The 20,975-nt window shown below is 37.5% G+C and overlaps 1 protein-coding gene across 4 annotated transcripts in view; it reads left to right on the forward strand.

Moving 5' to 3' along the window:
* The window catches only part of ERC1 (ELKS/RAB6-interacting/CAST family member 1), a 279,402-nt gene that overhangs the window by 137,802 nt on the left and 120,625 nt on the right, over positions 1 to 20,975 (forward strand). For all 4 annotated transcript variants that reach the window (XM_030237938.2, XM_030237939.2, XM_050984992.1 and 1 more), the window contains one exon: positions 7,628 to 7,763. In XM_030237938.2, the coding sequence (XP_030093798.1) occupies positions 7,628 to 7,763 (136 nt within the window). The remainder of the gene's footprint in view (positions 1 to 7,627; positions 7,764 to 20,975) is intronic.

A 20,975-nucleotide genomic window follows, 5' to 3' on the forward strand; every position in this document is an offset into this window, starting at 1 on the left:
ATCAAAACTAAAAGTTGCAAGGTTTTAAGGTTAAAGGTTTCTTTTCTGGTTCAATTTCTGTCAGCTTTCAAAAATAGTTATCAAACCTGACATATAATGAATTTGATATTTAATCTCTGAAGCTTGAGTTAAGATTTTACACCAGTTATGAAATTATGGTAATGTATTAATTATTTTCATCACAGAACTTGCTTCCTAGGAAATAGGTGTTGAGAATTTAAGCAGTTGGGAAGCTGCACATTTATTTTATTAGTCTTTTTTTTTAGCTGTACATTGGCTGGACAAATAGGTGCAAAGGATTCTATCTACAAAACTGTAATTAGAGATTAATGAAACCATGAGGTGCTACAGATGTTTACCAGAAACATTTAGTGTCTTATTGTATTTGGCCCTGTCTGAAAGCTAACCTTTGGTTTGCTTGATTTGATACGGACTTGTTGCACTAAAGCAAAGAAACTATCTCTGCTGATAATCCATCAATTTCAGCCAGTTGGTTGGAGAAATTTTTCTTTTCTTACTTTTTTTTCTGAGAATACTCAGACAGAAGCATTTGACTTTGCCATTGTATGTAGCTGGGCTTCTGTCTCGTTACTGGAGAGCACCCTGGGTAATTCTGATTTTGTGGTTTTTAATTCCCTCATGAAATGTTCCATATAGCATTAATAGTAACTCATGCCACCTTATTACTTGGTATGCCTCATCTGTTGCTCATGAATCAGGTGATAGATTTCTTTTCCAAGGTGTTTTTAAATTTTAGGAGGGTTGGGATAACATTTTTTTATTATATTGAGTTTCTGTATTCATGTGGCATGTGCTCCCCTATCTCATATCTTCCCATCACCTGTTTCTAGAAGATAATCTTTGTGTTGTTTCAGCTACAGGAAGAGATGTGCTGGCTGATGAGCTGACTGCATCAGGAAATGTGCATTATATCATGCAGATAATTCTTGCTACTGAAGAAAGTCAGTGTAAAGTCGAGATCATCTTGAAGGCTTGACTTTAACACCTCTTGATTCAGACACTGCTGGGCTCCTGTTCCTAAAATCTGGGGCAAGTGAGTTTCCCCACAGCCTTCACCTCCTCCAGTGCTGACCTGAACACACACTTTGTTTTTAGAAATCAAAGTTTCCTAGCCTCAGGAAATGAAGTCCACCCCTCATCTCTTAAAGCCACCATGGGACAATTTGACTCAGATGCAGCAGCCCAGTTACATTTTCAGGATCTGCTGATGTTTTCATTGGCATTCCTTACCTTGTCATATAAGTGATGCAGAACAGCAAGGAGCAGTCTAACAAATGATGAGAGGTTTTGGGAGAAGTTCAGAGGCAGGAGAGGTAGCTGAGTGCTGTTGAACAAGAACAGTTTAAGTGTGGTGATTGGTCTTTTAGCTTGGATGCAATGAGCAACAGAAATGGTAATATTGAACCAAGTTTCTGAAGCAAAGCGAAATTATTTTTTCTTTTTGGTAGTAATTTAATGCACAATTTTTGATCTTGTTATAACATTGAAGGGCAATGATATGTTGAGAAGCTGGAACTGTTATATACAGCCAAAGCCCAGGAAAATACCCAGATAACACTTTAAAAACCCAACTCAGCCATACAAAATTCCACATAGATCTTCAGCAGTGTGTAATTCCCCTGATCCTAATTTTTTGAATGTATAAGGTGAAGAACTTTGTTCAGCCCTTGGCAACTGTCAATCACATACCCAGTTGTGGTGATGGGCTTGTGTGATGTGGTCAGTCTTGTTTCCTTCATTACTGATTTATCTTCCCTTTATCATTTGCTTTTTTTGTGAGGTTAAGCAATTAGGCTTCCCAAATGCTGCCATTATTCTCCATGATTTGGTGACTAACCCTAACTAAGGTGAAGTGAGTTTTGAGCAACTAAAATCCAAATCAAAACCTTTCGGAACAGGTTTTTTTTTTTTTTCCTTATTTTCAAAACAAAATAACTTTTTTGGAAGAGTTTTTCCTTGGTTTCCTTTTGCTGTATGCCCCAGAATGTAAATATTTTTCTTTGTGTACCAAAACTACAGAAAAACCACAAAAGAAAGCAAGAAAACCCAAGCAACTCAGCTATATCACTGTATTCATGATCTTTGAAATTCAGAAGTTATGGTTAATAATATGGCCAGCTAAAATATTTTGATGGGGGGCAGACCTTAAAAACAAAGAAGTGACAAAGGAAATTTTTGGGGGTAAATTTTGTCATCTGGACACTTCTGTGTCTTGTAGGAGTACAAAGTGCTTGGAGATCTTAGGCAATGGTAGGAGGGCAGTGGAGAGGGGTGGGTGCTGATCTATCTCAGGGACCAGTGGTGGGACATGAGGAAAAGGAATGGAGTTGCATCAGAGGAAGTTCAGGCTGGACATCAGGAGCAGACTCCTCACCTTGAGGGCACTGGAGCAGAGAAGTGGCCACAGCCCCAAGGCTGGCAGAGTTCAGGCAGTGTCTGACAATGCTCTCAGTGGTGTGGTTCAGGTTTGGGTAGTCATGAAACAAGCAGGGAGTTGGACTTCATGATCCTTGTGGGTCCCTGCCAACTTGAAATATTCTATAATTCTACACTATGTATTGTAGAACCTAATAATGCATAACACAAGGCACGTAGGTAATTCAAAACTAAATAACCTATTAGGTCATTGCATCCAGTTTTCATGTAGGCTTTTTCAGTCATGTTGGGGAGCAAAGTGCTCTTTAAAGCATGTGAAGTTCATCTGTCCATCAGGATTAGCAGCTGCAGCAGCAGTGGAGTGTCCTGTGGGTGGTGGTAATGCTACAGCAATGAAGGCTCGAGCTCAGCAATCCTTCTGACGTGGCTGACAGACACATGGAAATATTTCTGAGTGCCTAAGTCAGATGAGTAAAACAAGCTGTTTCTGTAGCAGTGCACAAGATGTGCATGTTTGTTCCTGGTGTGTGAGTCATTCTGTGAAATGCAGCATGTGTGTGTGCACTTTATATTGCAGGGGAGCTTTGGTGGTGGTTCAAAAGCATTCTAAATGTTTGCTTAACCTGGATTGTTCTAAAGCCACTGCTCTGTGTTAGCCACGTAAATGTGAAGGAAAAGTAGCTTAAAATATAATATTAAAAATCAAATTAACTTATTCATATTTTCAGTTAACATTTTATCAACTTCTATTTTACAAGAATAACATCTGAAATTATGTCAGAGAAGATAACCAGATGCAGATAATAGCTTACATTACATAAATGCATAGCATGAAAATCCATGTGAGGAGAGCATTAGCAGCTGTATGTATGCTGATGCGCATTACAGTAAAAGATAATGAGATCAGTGTCAAAATGAAAAAAATATTGACATTAATATAGAAAAAATAATGTCATGAAAGCCTTTAAGAAATGGCCTACATAGCAATTGGTGTTCTTAGTGAGGAAAGGTTTTCCCAATGACTGATGGGTAACAAAGTGACTTGCCACTTTTCAGGAATGCCTGATGCTCTACTGGTCTTTTATCATTTATGTTTGCCTTCCTGTTTTGAAATAATTTTAAAATGTGATATCTTCTCATTTGAAATTTTTTGGTGCTTATTGTGATTGTTTGACTTTATTCCCCATGGTGTTGGGCTGTATTTCACCACTGGAAAGGCAAGAATTTATTAGAGAAGTGGAAAGGTGTGGCTTTTTTAGAGCTTTACTCTTTCATTAAAGAAAGAATAAAGCCATAGATATGAACAGTTGGTTTCAGTGTCCAGATTAGGAAATTTTAGGGGATTTTTTTCATCAGGCATGTGGACTAAATTGGGCACCCAAAATCAAAGGATGTGAAATGTTTTATTCTGAAAATCATGGCCTGTCTTTAGTTGAGACTTTGGGGTTTGTATTTTTAAATCAGAAGCCTGAATTTGATTCTACCTCCTTTTATCCAATTCATTAGTCTGTAACAGTACTTGGCACGACAAACTGTGAAATGAAGAAAAAATTAAAATAATGGGAAAGAGTTTTCACTTTTGAGGGCAAAATGTTTTAGGAGCTGGACTCTCAAAAAAAGACAGTTATCTTAAAATTGCTATTAAAAGTGCAAAATAAATTGTTATTTACAAAATGAGAGGGATTCTTCACTGTAATTCGACATAAACATTCTCATTAGATTTTTCTTCTTTTATATATGACAATAAATTTTTTATTATTTGATTTGAGGTGACTCTGAGGATAAGCATCTTCTGAGATGAGGTACTTTTGCGTTTGTTTTTTTTTTGTTTCTGCTGGTTCCAGTTGGTGGTATCTTCTTCAAAGTTTTATCTCAGTGAACATGACCTGGCTCTCTTGCTTTAATTAGAATCACCAGAATTTTTTCTCTCTTTTGTAGTCCTGTTTTGCAAAGATGTTTCTTTAGGAATGTGTATTTATGGTAATGTTAAATGCACTGCATCTTTCAGAAGTTCATTAGCTCTTTATTTTGTGATGAGAAGCTCACATGCACATTGCAAATTGCTGTTTGCTGTTGCTGTACATGCAGACAGTAGAGCTTTCTAGAAAACATTCTTAAACCTCTAAGGTCTTGCCATCATTGTACACAAGTCATTCTCTTTTTACTATCTTGAACCTCATGCAAGTTTTTTCAGTTTTAATAAAAATACTTTTAGACATTAAGGATTTTTTTAAACTTTGCTGTCCCTTGATAGGATATGTGCAGTAATTCATTCAAAAGAGTTAGAAGAACATCAAGCTTACAAAATGAAGCTCTCAAACTGAGGGAGTGGCAGAGCTTTATTTGTTTCTTTCTGTTTCTTTTTTCCTAATGAGCTTCCTTGTGCACATATATTATGAAAAAAATCCCCTTTTCTGTCTCCTCATAAAATGTACCAGTTGCAGCATGCTCACTTAAGTCACGTAGTTTCTGTATTTTATTTTATTGTTCCAATTCAATATGTGGTCCAGTTCTGCACATTGTTCAGTGTGAAGATGAAATTGTTTTATAACAATCATCAGTAGTACTGCAGTATTCAAAATAGCAACAGAACTGAGTTATTGAGCAGTGAATGGGGTGATGCCTAATAAGCAAGCTTTTGAGGTCTCTTGATTTTAAAAATATTAGTAGGCATTTAAATATTTTAAAAGATTGTTTGCATATATAAAAAGATCATTCTCTGACTGTCTTTGAAGACTGAAAGTTGTTTGGCAGAGAAGGAAGAGCATTCTTTACAGAACCACAGTATGAAGTCTTCAGAGCTTCACAGAACTTTCATGGTGCAAACGTCAAAGGGCTGTGGACTTGTAAATGCTGAACCTTTTGCATGATTATCTGCATGAGGTATTGCAGAAGTGAGAATTTTCATTTGGTACCATGGGCATTGGGATGAGATGAAATGTGTATTCATGTATCAAATGACTCCAAGCATTTTTGGGTTTATAGATTTGGGGTTTCATGTGACCTTGTCAGATTTATACAATTAAACAGTTGGGGAAATTCTAGTTACTGCCACAGACACCTGTATGGTTTGAAAATTTTATAGCTCAACTTTTGTTCCTTTTTGACATCAGAGATACAGAGGGATAGTTGTGTCTTGTACATGATTCAAAGCCAGGTTAAATGGAGCTTTGCAACCTGGTCTAGTAGAAGATTTTATGAAGATTGATCTCAGGATTACAAGCACTAGGTAATTTCAAGATTTAACCTTACTAAAGCTTGTTTTTGTCTCAAAACATCTACCTAATATATTAGAATGTCATTGATTTTGGTTCACACCAAAGTTAATGTCAATAGTACATATCCTTATAATTACCCATCTCTTTGAAAACATTTTGGATCATGTAGGAGAGTATCTAGTTCAGACATATTTTGAAGAGGGTTGGGGCTTTATTTATATTGTTGTCTCTTACCTAACTAGTTGGTTATAGTAATAAAGATCAGTTTCCCAATAAGTGAATCTAGCTTTGCAAATTTATAAAAAAATACTTAATTCCTCTAATTTTAATTTAAAACTTGAGTAAAAATTCTCATATGGAATTGAATGTGTTGAGCTGTCATATTTTAATTTTCTGCATTGACTTAGCTGTACTTTCTGTGTTTATTTTATTGGACAGATAGAACTGTGTATTGTACAAGCTGAGTTGGTGCCAGCATAATATTTCCAATAATTTGTTTAATCACTGAGCAAGTCTGCTTTCAAACTGGGCAATGAGCCCATTGCCAGTGTGCAGCACTGGGTTAGAATAACTCAACAATTACACTGGTTGTGTTTAAAAAGCATCCTGACTCAAATCAGCTGTAACTCTTGGACAGGGTAGTTAAGTATGCCAATAATTTTTTAACATCATCAGAAAAGAACTTTCATTTTTATTGGTCTCCAGAGGCCATCAGCACTTTTTCACCCTAAGAGTTTGTTTTAGCACCAAGGAAAATTTGCTGTTTTCCCAATTTTCCCAGCCTCAGTTGGCTTACATTGGAAAAAAGCAGAGCTCAGAGTTGAACCTCAGAGCTCAGAGTGTTTTTGGAGGAACTCAAAACAGTGACTGGTCATGTGCCACATAATTTGAACATAAATATATCACAAAGAGATACGTTCTTGATCATACTTTTGTTAGGAGTTCTGAAAGAAATATTAAAGAAGGGTTGTTTGTGATCTGTTCTAAAAGTATTTCTGAAATACAGAAGAAACATTCTTCCCTGTCTGTGTGGATAACATAGCAGATCTGAAGCTGGTATGTCATTCTGTTTTCTAAACAGTAAATTATAGAGCTGTCTCTACTACTTGCATGATGTTTGGGGGAAATCTTGCAACCAGAGAATCTGTCTTTTATTCCAAAATCCAAACTCCAGATATAATTATGGAGAAAAGGGCTGAGGAAGCAAAGCTAGCCTGTTTTGTTTTGATTGGACTAAAAGTTTAGACTTAAGTTCTCTGTGGTCAGGAGGCTGAGATTAAAGGGTCTGTAATTAGATTCAATACTCCATGTGTCTTAATGCCCTGAAAGGCCAAACTCTGTCTGCAGGCAATAGCAGCTGCCAGGATCATCGAAAATAGTCCATAGATGCAAGTGAAAAGGAAATTATGAACACTTCTCAAATAGTTTGTTCTTACTTGTTGTGTCTTGTTTGTGTAAAAAGAAAAGATAGGAAATTCCTCAAAATATCAAGCAGACAAAGGTAGATCTTGAGGTTGAAAAGAAATTGGTTTACCTCTGGAAGCAGATTGCCTAATTCTTGTAAGTAATCCTCTCTATTCAAGTCATGTTTCAGTAGTTTTCCTTTTGCTCCTCCTGTGTTCCTCACATTAGGTACAGTGGTACCCAAAGCAAAATGGGTTATAAGATTTTTGTGCTTTTATGTGCATGCTTGTGTGTGTGAACAGAGAAGAGTTTTCTTCCCCAAAGTCAGAAGAGGACAGATGCATCTTTTCAATAATAGTTTATATCAAATAATAAATAGTGCTTTTGTTTCAGAAATTTTCTAGGTCAGGTTAATAGAAATGTGCAAAATGAAGCCTTCTTTTGGCTGAATTAGCAGTGGAGGGTAATGCTTGAGGATGAGTTTGGTGCTGGTGACCTTGTGCCAGGGAAGGGGTGGCACTTGATGGTGCTGCTGTTCCCTGGCCCAGCTGCTCAGCACTGATGGAAACTGCTCTGGACCATGCTCTGAGTGCTCCTCTCTTTTGCAGGCAAGTTAAAGATCAAAATAAGAAAGTAGCAAATCTGAAGCACAAAGAACAAGTGGAGAAAAAGAAGAGTGCCCAGATGCTGGAGGAGGCCAGGAGACGAGAGGATAACCTTAATGACAGCTCCCAACAGCTTCAGGTAACATGGGAATTGATTAATGCAGTTGGCATAATGAGCCAGGCTGAGCTGCCTGGCTTTCCACTCTACCTCCTGGTCTGTCTTCATAGCTTCTACCTAACAGCTTTGTTCCTGATTGTTTAAAAAGACACATCTATCCCACAGCATTTCAAAGAAAGCAGGCTCTCTCAGTTGCCTTCATATCTTACTCAATTTTCATAAGAGGAAAATGTACTTTTAACTGTCAGCTTGGTTATGAAATGCATCGTTGAAATAATTACATCCCTTCCATATTGAGTTTGGGTGTGACATTTCTTTCTTCTCTGCTCTTCTAACAGCCTTTTTCTTTAGCTCTTTTGTCTGTTTTCCCAGCTGGTTTTACCTTATACTGGTGTCTTTTCTTCAGTAAATGAAAGATAACCAAGTAAGTATTCTTAGAGAAAGCTGGAGTTCCTGTGGGGTAACTGGAGGACCACGTTTTCTCTATGTAGTCATCCTTGTTTACCCCATGAATTCTTGGTGTGCTTTCTGGTCAGTTGGCTTTATTTATGAAATGATCATGCTGCTGCCCCACAGAGTTATCTGGTTACCTCAAATCTGCCCAGGCATAAGAAAGTCACTGGTATAAAAGCAAGTCAAATATTTCTCAGTGTGCTGTGTGTTGAGATTAGCTGCAGGAGGTTTATCAAATGGTAAGTTTTCAATTGCTGTCATAAAAATATTAAACTAGTGGCATGGAGTACTGCAAAGATACCATGATGCTAAGTGTGTAGATAATAAACATTTTGACTGTGTTTTCTTTAATTTACAAAAATAACTTTATTTTAGATGAGTGAAAATAAACATGGAAACTGCTCCCTACCTTGTAGTCTTTCATTCTGTCAATCTTTAAAGAGCAAGCCTTTCTTTTTTTCCTTTGTTATCCTAGGTTAAATCCTGTTTCTTTTTATCAGCCACATATCTTAATACATCTACAATGAAGACACACAATGCATCCCAAGGGTTTCCTAGTAAAGATAAATTCTTTCCTTATTTCAAACAGATACTCCTTTACTTTGTTCTCAGGGATGCTGGAGGGATATTTTCAGCTGAAACTTTGAAAGAACCACAGAAACACATGTCCATGGAATGCTCTCAGATGCACCATTTTGTGGTTTTCTCCATCAACTCCAGTCCTGTATGAACTGGGCAATGAAATAGTTAAATTCCCAGTGTATGAAAATGATTCCATAACTGCAGATCTTTATAAAAGGGGGGAATGTGGGATTTCTACATCTGCTAATGGGTTTTGTGGCTGCAGTGCTATGGCAATTCACAAGGCTCTCGTTATGTGGCAGCTCTGTTTGAATAACACAGTCCTCCTGGTATTAGTGAAATGTCTTTAAAAATTCCTAAAACTACTACAATATTTGGTCAGGTTTCTTATCTGCATTTGAGTAAATCTATATATCAAGCCTGAAAAGACAGCTGGTGCTTCACATTTGCCTTGCAATTTGGTGGGTGGTGTAGTTATTGAATGATACCATTCCATCAGACCATCATCTTTGTTTTTATGTAGCACTTCAAGATTTTAAAAGGGATGGCTTCCTTTTCTGGCCCTCCTCCCCCCAATTATTCTTTCCTTTTTTATGTTACTGTCTTCTTCACATATGTAATACACTGAAAAAAGCCTGGAATTTGTTTTCTCTCAGCTTCTATTTGCATACTGAAACCACTTTTTTTTTTCTTTTTTTTTTCCTTTCAAGAAACAATAAATTGTGTAAAATGTTTGTACTACATAGCAGTGAACAGAGAGTGATATTTCAGTTACTAAAAACTTTAAGTTCTGCTGAAACTCTTTAATACCAGTTTCTGCTGCCATCAAGGAGATGGTACAGCTTTGGTGGTAGCAGTGAGGCAGCTTTTGCTCAGAAAAAAATGGTGCTGCTTTATATCAGAGTTCTTTAAGAATGTATAGCTTCCCTTGCAATTTCTTATCCAATTCTTTACTTATAAAGTGTTTGAAGCAGTTGAGAGAGCATAGATGTAAAAATATGAATAGCATGGATATCTTTACCTTTTCCCATTCAGGTTTTCCAACTAGAGATCTCTAGAGCAATACATACTTTTTACTTTTTTGCAGTTTGCTTATGTTGTTTTATTCTGCACTGGTGTCTGTGCAGACAATTTTGTTGTTTGCTTATGCAGTTTTATTCTGCACTGGTGTCTGTGCTTTCTGTATAATTATATGCAAGTTTTTCTGACATTAAAAATAGTCATTATTAAATGCCTTATTAAATAATTTGGGATTGAAGTGTGATAGTCAACAGTGAAGTGTGCAAGTTATCATGGTGTTAATGTTACTTGATTTTCCCTAGTGCTTTTCCTGCTTTTGTGACCATAATTGTCCTGTTTGGGTGGGCTCTATTTTAGAGAACCTTTCCCCATATTCAGCACAAGGCTGAAGGGAATGCTTTTATTCACAGATGAAAAAGGTCTGTATGCTCTAATGAAAATATCAGGTTAAGGTAAAATATGGAGTGTTTAATGACGAGTGACAGGTTCAATAAAAGCTCCTTCCTCTAGAAGAGCCCTCTGCTTATAGCCTCCCTCTCTCAAGGACTGCAACATTTTGGTTTCCTGGAAGTAAAATTTACCCAGAGCCACATTTCAGTTTGTTAGTAGTGGAGACCTGTCTTCTCTCTAGGCTCTTAAAGGGCACTGCCTTGTAATTGATTAAAAAAAAAATTAAACTTGAGAGGACTGTAGATATTTAACTTTTTATTTTTATGCAACCATTGTTGGCTTTGGGGTCAGGACACACAAGCACCAATTTCAGATAATTTTGGTCTCGGTGGTTTTGGCTGGAATTAATAATAAGCCATTATGAAATGCTTAAAAATATATGATCTGCATGTTCTTGGGTTGACTGTCTGCAATCCAGTCAAATAAACAGGGTCCCAAGCACACAGTGCCCTGCTCTCCTCTCTGTCCCTACCAGGCCTGTGGTTTCTTTCTTCCTGAGGCCAGTAACAAAATGTTCGTTTATTCACAGAGCTCTGATGATGGAAATTTGGTATTTTTGGGAGTGGGGGAAGAATGAAAACCATAATGTCTCAATTCTAGTGAGATGGATAAATGGCTTTCCAAATTTGTCTTTTCCTCCTGGGTTCCCTTAAACCGCAACTCTCCAGAGATCTGAGAGGCTGACGAGTGTCTGGTCTATAAGCAGGATTAAAAAAAACAAACAAACTGTTGGGTTGGAGTAGAAAATTTTTGCTTGAAGTGACTAAAGCTTGGCTATTGTGAAAAATAATTGATCAGCAGTTTAGTCCTAGAAAGGTAACATTTACTGAAATTTCATGATATTTGAATGGGTACTTCAAGCTGGCTTCTGAAAGAAAGTATGCATATTTTCTTGTTTTATCACTCTAGCATCTTCTGAAGGCCTTCCAGAACTTTCAGAATATCCCTGCTGTGGGTTTGTGTGCTATTGAATCTGTGTTGCAGCAGGTGTCCATCGGTCTCTAATTGCTGCTGACAAACTAGATGTCCAGATGCTGTGTAAGATGTGTTTGAGTGCTTTAATGAGCAACTGTAGAAAGCAAGTAAACTTATTAGTTCTTTTTTTCTTTTTCCACACTCAAGTTTAGATAATTTAATGTATATTCCTAATCCATGAACTGGAGATGCAAGTATATGCTGTTTGTATCTTGTAATAGTGTATTTCTTTCATCATATTGGAAAAACCTATCCTTCCAGTGGGAAGAGCTCTACTTTTAATACAAACAAATATACAACTTTATTTACAGTAACGTTTTTATTGTGATCCAGTTGAAGCTCAATGAAATGGACAGATAAGCAAATATCTTCTCATCAAATGAACTTCTAAATTCATTAAATATCAGCCACAATGCCCCAAGGCTGCCAAGTGTATTAGAGGCATTTGGACAATGCCCTCAACAACATGCTTTAACTTTTGCCAGCCCTGAGCTGGCCAGGAGGTTGGGCTGGGTGGTTGCTGGAGTTGCTTCCAGCTGCAGTAGTTCTGTTGTGGTGAGCTGTTTGTTATGAGACACCACTGCATGTGCACACAGTCAGTGCCAACACTCAAAAACCTGAGAGCCCAAGTGGAGCCCAGTACCTCTGAGCTTTAATTACTGAAGAATTCCCCCTTGATGTGCTGTGATTGGATCTTTAAGGTGGGGTGGATGAAGTTTTTTCATCTCATCTCTTGATAGTAATACTATGCCATAATGGAAATTATGTTGTGTTCTCTTTTGGCTGTTAGTAAAGCAAGATTGTGCTTTCCTAATTAATCTCTGAACTTGCTTTTGGACAGTGAGCACAAAATTTCTGAATAAATGGTGAAAGTAAACCTTTCCAAGCTTAAAGTTCAAGATCTCCTTGAAAACTTGCATCAAATTTGAAGCAAATTGGTTATGCTAGTTAAATATGTTAGGTGTTTTCCTGGGATAAGTGACTTTCAAGTGTGGAGTTCCTGGCTAATTTCTCTTCCATGTAAACCACTGCTATATCAGATTCCAGCCTTGCCTGCCAGATGAGTACAGCTCAACATGTTACAGCCCAGAGAACAGTCAGCTGCTCCTTTTCAGCCTGGCAGAAATCTGTTCTTTAAAGCCATCTTGCATCTGCAGGGTTTGTTCCAGAGTCTGACATATCAAACATGGATCTGCTCACTGAGCTCAGATGCACCTTTGGGAATTGCTCAGATCTAAATGTTCTTTTCCTCTCACTTCCTCTCCCAGTGCTTTTTAGACACTATTACATCATGGAGAGGTTTTGGCCTCCCTGTCCCTGGGTAATTCCCTGTGCTGCCCAGCCTTGGGCTGTCAGTGTTCCTTGGGCCTGACTGAGTGCCATCAGCACTTGGGCAAGTGGTGTAATTTCACTTCAGGCTCCATTCAGGTCTAGGTCATCCTCATCCTGTCCTCCAGGACAGAGCTCATGGCATCAAATGCTGAAAGGATACCAATTCACTTTGCAATTCATTTTTTAAAGAAATTTTTTAGTATTTTTTTGAAAGGATGAGTTTTTCTGGTCAGTTACTAAATAGGATGAAAGTTAATGTTGTTACATCTTGTCAGTAATTTAGCTAAATGTGGTTCTGAGGTAATGTGAATCAGTGTTTTACTGTTCTGCCTGTCAGTGTTATGTGGGACTTTAGTTAGTGAAAATGCAGCAAATATTAACAAATACAGGCTCTAAAGATCCATTATACCTCATAAAAATGTAACTGAAATTATTGTATGCAAATTTTTCCTCCTATTTCATTTGGGCAGTGGTGGCCAATAGGTAGTTTTGGGATCAACTTACCCTCCAGCTCTTTCTCTCAGGGATTCTGTGACAGCTGGCTTTTCATTACAAACCAGGATAGACATGTGCAGTAGAGACATCAGTGTGTTCATCATGAGTCATTAGTGATGTAATATTCCAGTAGGAATTTTCATTTCCATCAGCTTTTACAATACATTACAGAGAATACAGTGTTCACAAACTTTTCATTCTCTGTGTGTTTGGAGGGTTGTGATTTTCAGCACAGTGTGTTGCAGTTAGTGTAGAAACAGGCACTTATTTAACCCTGGCAGATGCTTTGAGAAAAGCTAGCTCTTGTTCTGATCCTGTCATAGCCCTCTGTCAAGAGAGCTTTTTCTTATCTTTCCTGGATGTCTGGGAGAAGTTCCAAAAATGTTGACCTTTTAGCTACACATTTCATCACTAGAGTGAGGGGAGATTGCTTGAGGGGAGGTGAGGAAGAATTGATTTCAATTGTAGCCCTTTTCTGGGAATTAAAAATCATAATTAAGCCCTTCTGGATACATCTACTTTTACAGCATAGATAATGCATGAATGAAAAATAGACAGCCTCAGTTCATTAGATATGTGTGAAATAATGCAGTAATTGTAGAGAAGACTCAGTTATCCTTCATTTGTAATGCTCTTCAGCTGAAGAAAGGCTTAGATATTTCACAGGGTTAGTGCCTTAATCATTTTTATCATTCAGCAACACAGAAACAGGACTGAAAAGTTCATTGGTCAGTGGAGAATACTGCACAGTGCTAGAAATCAGTGCATAATATGAAATAGCACTATTGTGACATTATATTATCCTGTAAAAGTTGCACTGTTGGGTTTCCATCCCAGCAAGACAGTAGAGCACATAAAAATGAGCTTCAGTCTTACAAAAAAGGTTTCTCCTCTTTTCTGTATTGAAATGATAAAGTACAATGTGGGTTTCAAAGAAGGGCATGGAGATTTACTGAAAGATTGCCAGAAAATAAGCTCAACAAGGTAAGAAAAGTGTCTTGACAAACAAGAAGCCCCACAGCACCTGCTCAGATGAGGTCCTGTTCCTGGAGAGATCAGTCCTTTTTAATCTCTCTTGCTTTCACATAAAAAGTGTGCCTGGTGGACTCTGCAAGACAGTAACTCTCCTTTTATCTAGAGGAAGCTCATCAAGACAAGCTTTCATGCACATTAAAACTTAGGAATATTTACCTCAGTCTGTTTCTAGTACCAATTTCCAGCTTCTTATAGAAATCTGGTACCTATTTCTCCAAACAATTGCATAGAAAGTGTATGGTAGTAGGGGTGACTACTAAAAAAGTTTATATTTATCTCTCTCATATCCTAGTTTTCTTGGATTTCTTAAGTTTTGGTGCATTAACATTCTTAAAATGTGAGCTATGATCCACAAGCAGACTGTGGGGACAGTTGTGTCTCCAGTTTTATTGAAGCCATTTTTCTGATGATGATTTGCAAGACCTTGATTTTTGCTTGTGTGTGAAATATTGCATGCTGAAGGACCAATGAAAAATATACACTTTTGAACATGGAAAATAATTTTGTCTCAAAAATGAATTGTAGAAAGAAAGTGCAGTTTTTTTCTCTGTCTAAAATAGAGTATCAGAATAAATACATGACCTTGTTCTTAATTTGATATGGCAGTTCTTACAGAGACAGAGTCTGTCATTCTGCATAATTGATGTTTATGACATTAAATCTGTTGTTAAGGAATTACCTTCTCTTGTATCTGACCAGGAGAGAGTGTTTCATTCAGAATTCTTATTACCATAACATTTACAGAAAGGAAGTTTGAAAGGTCCTGGCAATTGTGATGGAGAAGCATTTCCCTGGATAGACATTTAGCCATCTGCTCTATCAGTTTTCACTTGATGGTTTGGTTTGGTTTACCATACATTTATTATGGTCAGGTTAGATGAATTCATTGCTTTCACATCTTTAAAAAAAGATGAACCATTTGACTTTGTCTCCTAATGTAAAGTAAAAATTGGACAGCTCTACAGTTTTGAACAGACAGCTGGAAAAATTTTGTGGAAGTCACTATTTACAGCTAGCATTAGGCAGTCTCCCAGTTATCCCAGTATTTCCCTTAACTGCAAATTGAGATTTGTAGTGAGAGAAATCCATTATATGGCCTGAGAGTTTTTAACAGAGGAAAGAAGACTCCCTGCATCCTAAGATTTTTTTGGTGATCCATCAGGAATATTATTCCCCAGACACACTTTCACCCAGTCTTTTCTGTGGAAACATGATGTGTCAGTGGAAGATGAAACCTGCTATTTGTGCTCTTTCCTGTTTGGCCAAGGGAAGGCTGGGTACCCTTCATGATAAGCCAGAAGCTGAGTGCAGTGAGGGCTGCACAGCTGAATGTGGGCCAGCAGCCTCAACCACTGGATGTTTTTTGCACAGGCTTTTTTCCCCAAGATCAGTATCTGAGTTCAGACTGCTTTCCTAAAAGCTGTCAGAGAGATTAATGTATCTGTTGACAACATGGTGTGGTTCCTGTGAGGAGGTCTCTCCTGAGAGTAGGAAACATTGAGGGCCAGATTTAAGCAAAACAATAGGAGCACATTGGAGGGGAAGAACAGCTCTCTTTTCATTTTGGTGTCTTATTTCATGAGCCTGAGAAATGGTAATAAATTTGCATTTTTTCCCTTCTTCTTGATTTTTTTTCTGTCTCTCTCATAAGGTTTTTGTTTTTTTTACTTGCTGTGTTGAAAGTGGTTTCTAACTCATCTCTCCCCAAGAATAAAAACGCCCAATTGCCATGGCTCATTTCATAGTCTCATTGTTTAATAAAAGTGCTATTCTGTTTTATTCTTCTTTTGCACAATAGAAATAGAAAGGGAGATGGGGCGATGATGGGGACCTCAGAAAGAATTCAGAACTTATTTTTTTAAAAATAATACATGTGGATTTTTTTTAATTCTATATTGTGGGAACAAATACTCAAGCATTTCCTTAAAAATATTTCCTCTGATTCATTTCAAATAGTACTAAACCTAATTAATTTCAATCTAAATCAGTATTAAGTCTTGTTTACTAAACTGCCTAAATTGGTGTCACCCTTAAACTCCTTTTTTTCTATATAGAAATCAATGTATTCTGTCTTAAATTTTTCTCTTTGTCTAAAATTTACACTTTCTTAGGAGGTATCAGAGCAACTGCTCTTACTGTGATGTGCAAATATTAACTGGAATTGAGACTTAGGCTGCAAATTCTGTTCAGGACTGACAGAAGGTTGTAACACACTAAAAGTCAGCACCAGTCCTTCCATCTCCTTGGTTTGGTTTGGTTGCACCCAGATCTCAGTGCAGGCATGGGACAAACTTAGCTATATTGGTATCCCTTAGTCTGAGACTGAAGGAGGATGATATTAGCATTCTAGAAGATGTCTGTAGTCAGTTACAATTCTTCAGCAAATTCACTTAGAACATTATGTTGCTTTCCTTGCTTGTGTTTGAATTCCTCCTGAAGTTTGGTAATTTTGGGGTCAGGTGATTTTCCAAAGCAGGGCATGAATAACAAGGAAATAAAAGCTGAAGGAACATGGTGTCCCAACAACAGGTATCCATGTCCTTCTAGAGCACAGCTAAAAATTGGCAGATGTAATATTTTCTGTAAATGAGACTAAATTTTTGGGCAATTCCAAATGATATTTACTGATTTATTCAGGATATTTGAATGAAAGATAACTTACATAGCTCCACAAGTACCTCATCAGTAGAACCCATGCACAAAAGAGCAGGTGAAATTCAGCATAAATATATATTTACTTATATATGTCAGGAGAAGCAATCTTAAATATATGTGCACAATGATGGGTTCTGATTAGCTCTCTTACCATAGGAGAGCAATCTCAGAATTAGAATAAGTAGTTTTATGAAAATGTTATTGGTTAGGAGGACTATTAAAAAGCCATTTGAGAAGTATCAAAGAGCAAACCAGAGAATGCTGCTGTGCCACTCTGTGCATGAGCAGTGCATTCCCCTCTGAATAATGTGCAGTGATGCCAGCCATCCACCCCAAAAAAGGATGTGGCAAACACAGGAGAGGTAAAGGCAAGGATGGAAATAGTAAACATAAGGACAGGCTTCTGTTCAAACAGAAATTAAATAAAATTAAATTCTTGAACATGGAAAAGAATGAGTGAAGACAAGAGCCAGGAAGTACTTCTTCCCACTGTGCAGACTGAGAATAACAGAGGATCATTTTGGAATATTTGGGGCTAAAGGGAAACAAAAGCTGTTTTTCCCATTCCTTTGAACTAGTTCAGGCTTCTATAGAAACAATTGGAATTTTCATACAAAGAAGTGGGAATCTCTCAGAATGTGAAATGTTTCCATCTTCTCATTCTTTTGGGTTTTAAGCCAGTTAATTTTAATGGTGATTTTTATGAATGTTATATACTAAGTTGCCTGTCTAAAGCTACTGTCAGTGTAACATTGCAAATACACAAATGAGAAGCATTCATCTTCAAAGAACTTATTTCAATATTTTTAAGCTCACTGTTTTCTGATTATATTACTATTTAATTGTCAAATTTTTACATTTTCTGCACTATATTCAGTTCTCATCATCTTCAAATGTATCCTTATTCTCTGGATACAGTGGAACAGCAGAATGGGCATTTATTAGTAAAGATATTGAGAACAGCTTTTAATATTTTAAGCCAAGCATTTCCCTAAATTAATATGTGTGTTTCTAGTTCCTAGCTGAATCCATGTTGTACCAAGGCAGTTCTCCTTGAAATGACCTTCATTTGGTGCATCTGACTGTCAGGGGGATTGTGGGTGCATTGGGGTGTTCCTGGATGGCATGAAAAAACAGTGATGATTTATTTCTCATGGGAAATGGTTTTACTGATCTCAAGTTTGGAGATGGGGAGAAAGGGGAATATCTTCATGGAGTGAAAGGGATTTTTGTTTTTTAGCTTAAAATGTTTTGTGGTTAGGAGTAGGGTTTTGATAGATGGATGCTTTAAAGGAAGCATCCATCCAATTTCATAGCACAAATTCAAAAGCTGCCCTGCTATGATGCACATCAAGGAAGAGTCATCAAAGGCTAAAATGAAAAACCAGGGATGATTGCAGGAATTCCCCTTAAAATTGAGGGAGTGGATGAGATTCAGTATGATAACTGCTCAGTAGTCATTTCCTCAGCTGTGTTTTTAACAGTAGCAATTTTTGCCCTATATTCATCTGTGAAAAAGAGGGAAAACAAGAGAAGTGTTCTTTGATGGCTGTCCATGCTTGGTGCTCTGATGGTTTTGTCTGCTGAAGGATGAAAAATGAGCAAAGACAGGTAGGTCTTGTGGCTTGTGATGTATTAGTGCAATGATGATGACAGGACTGACATTTACAGAGAGCTCAGGCAAATAAGGCTGTGTCAAGGGAATAACATGGGTTTGAGCTTCGTGTTAATGGTGCAGTTAGTTGGAACTGCTGCTGGCTTTTTCTCTAATCCCATATCAGTTTAGGAGCCTTGACTCATTGTATTGATAGATGAGAGAAGAACAAATCTTGTTACAGTAGCATTGCTCCAATTAGCCACTCCAAAAAACACAACACATCCCCAAAACAAGAAAGACAAACCAAATAAACAAAAAAACCACAAAGCCCCATAACAATTAGAGCTATCTATTGCTTTTGCTCACTTCAGATCATTTTCTCAGCTGTATTGTCAGCTTTGGGTCCCATTTCAATAGTCCATGCAGTGACCTGCTGTGGTTTGATAGAAACCTTGTCCCTCTAGGTTTTAAAAACTACAAATGTGGTAATTTGCAACAGCCAGAGCAAAATGTTAAAACTGCTGGCACCCCGTGCAGCTGCTAAATGGTAAACCTGGTTGTTAGTGTTGGCAAGGTGCTTGAGTCTGTCTGGGCTGTTGCTAATGAAAAGTGTCTGTACAAGCCCCAGATTTATAACTGGTTGCTGTGCTGGGAGCACCAAGCTAACAGCAACAGGAAAGAAGTGTCAAAGAGATGGCAACTGTCAGGAAAGGACATTGCCTGTTTCCCACAGGAATAACCACTGCTGCCCTCCCTTTCTGGGCCTGTAATAGTGTCTAGAACTGTCCTTTGTCTAGAACTGTCCTTTTTCTTCTCCTGCTTTCTGTCCTCCTTCAACTAGTATTGATTAGGATCCTTTCTTACCATTATCACAGGCTCTGTATTTCACTTTGCTCCTGATGCTGAGCAAAATCTGAGCTGCCTGTTCTGGAAATGCTTTTTGAAAGTAGCACACCTGGGTGGTAAGATGTGGTATCTTAGAAGGAAAAAGTGTGAATGGCTGGAGTTATTCACACATTTTTGTATACAAAGTAGCAATTTTCATGCACTAATAATAATAATAATAATATACATGACTTTTATTAAGGCTTTCATATGTATCTAAGAAAAAGACAATGTGAAAGATTAAGCCTTTGCTTTCATTAGTTTTCATAAGGGTTTTTCCCCCCCTCCCATTTCACTTCCCTTTAATTTAAATTAGATCAGTTTGTAGTAATTTGTATCTATCTGGTTATTTTCTATTGCACTCTACCACTAGAGATGATACATTTCTTTTCCAACTTTCATGGGTTTGGGTGGGGTTTTTTCCCATGTAAATATATTTTTGTGTCCATCCTATATTTTTGTTGGCAGCGTCATTCATAGTCTTGCATCACTCTTGAGTATTTTCAAGGGACAGTGTAGTCAAACCATCTCTGTGTTTTCTAGCTTTCTATTTAAAAAGACAATTTCTCTGGCCATTTCTCATAAAGTGTTGCCTTCCATACAGTTTTTTTCACCATGCTAACTTTAATGGGATGGTTATATTAAATCTGTCATGTCTAGAAATAATATTTATCCATTTTTTCTTTTCACTGTAAATATATTTTTGTTCTTCCTGCAACTGGTGATCCACAAGTGCACAAAGACTCTGGATGTACACATATCCTCTTTTTCCACTGTGATGTTCTCAGAAAAATGTACTCATAACCTTCTGCCATTCCTCATCTTTTCAGTACAGCATATGCAGTGCTGTGGCCAGCTTTGGTTGCACTTCCCTCTCAACTCCTACTGGAATTAAATTCTTCTACTGCAGCCCTTCTCCTTTTGTCTCTTGTAGTTATTTTTCTGTATTTATGTAACTTGTCAGGCTTGAATTCCAACCCATGTGTCTCATTTGGCAGATACAGCCTTCCAGATGCTGACATGTGTTGTTCTAATGACATAATCGTCCTGTATCTCAGGTCTGATCTCCAAAGATGAGGAAATGTTGATCAAGGAGCTCCTGCTTGGCAGTTTATGCCTTGCAGCTCTCAGCCTGCTCCTTTCATTCAGCAACTCCTGATAATTACATCTGCTGTTGCTGTGCTTACAAAAAACCCTCTTCATCTTGCTCTGTGAGAAACAGGGATTTCATATAAACCTAATACTTGGATATGCTCAGCTTCTGCTAAGAGCCTGAGATTTCCCTATCACAGATAACCTGCAGGTCTTTAATTTTACCAATTGAGAGCACCAAGACAGCATTAGCATCCATGGTTATTGTAACTCCACTGCTCCTTGTGCCCAGCAATATATCTTCTAGCAGCTTTACATGGTAGTTTGTCTCCCTGTTACTTTATTTTCAGAGTTTTTAGTGTTGGATTAGTGTTTATTTGGGGTTTATGCTGCATCTTAGTACCAAGCTGTACTCTACCCTAAAGGTATTTCCTTCTTCAGGAGTTTATAAACTCTTCTTTCATTCCACTTTTCAAGCAAATATGTTTGTAGAGGTTTGGGGTTTTTTTATATTGCCACTTTCTTCAGGAAATGGTAATGAATTAAATGATTTTTTGTGGACATCTGTTTCTTTGGATGAGTTGCAGAAGGACCCCAAACACTCCTTTTGAGCTAGATTCTGTCATAACTACCATTTGTGTTTTCTGCCATGGGGTTCTGGC

The sequence above is a fragment of the Serinus canaria genome, chromosome 1A (assembly GCF_022539315.1).
Source record: "Serinus canaria isolate serCan28SL12 chromosome 1A, serCan2020, whole genome shotgun sequence".
In the NCBI taxonomy this organism is placed as follows: Eukaryota; Metazoa; Chordata; class Aves; order Passeriformes; family Fringillidae; genus Serinus; species Serinus canaria.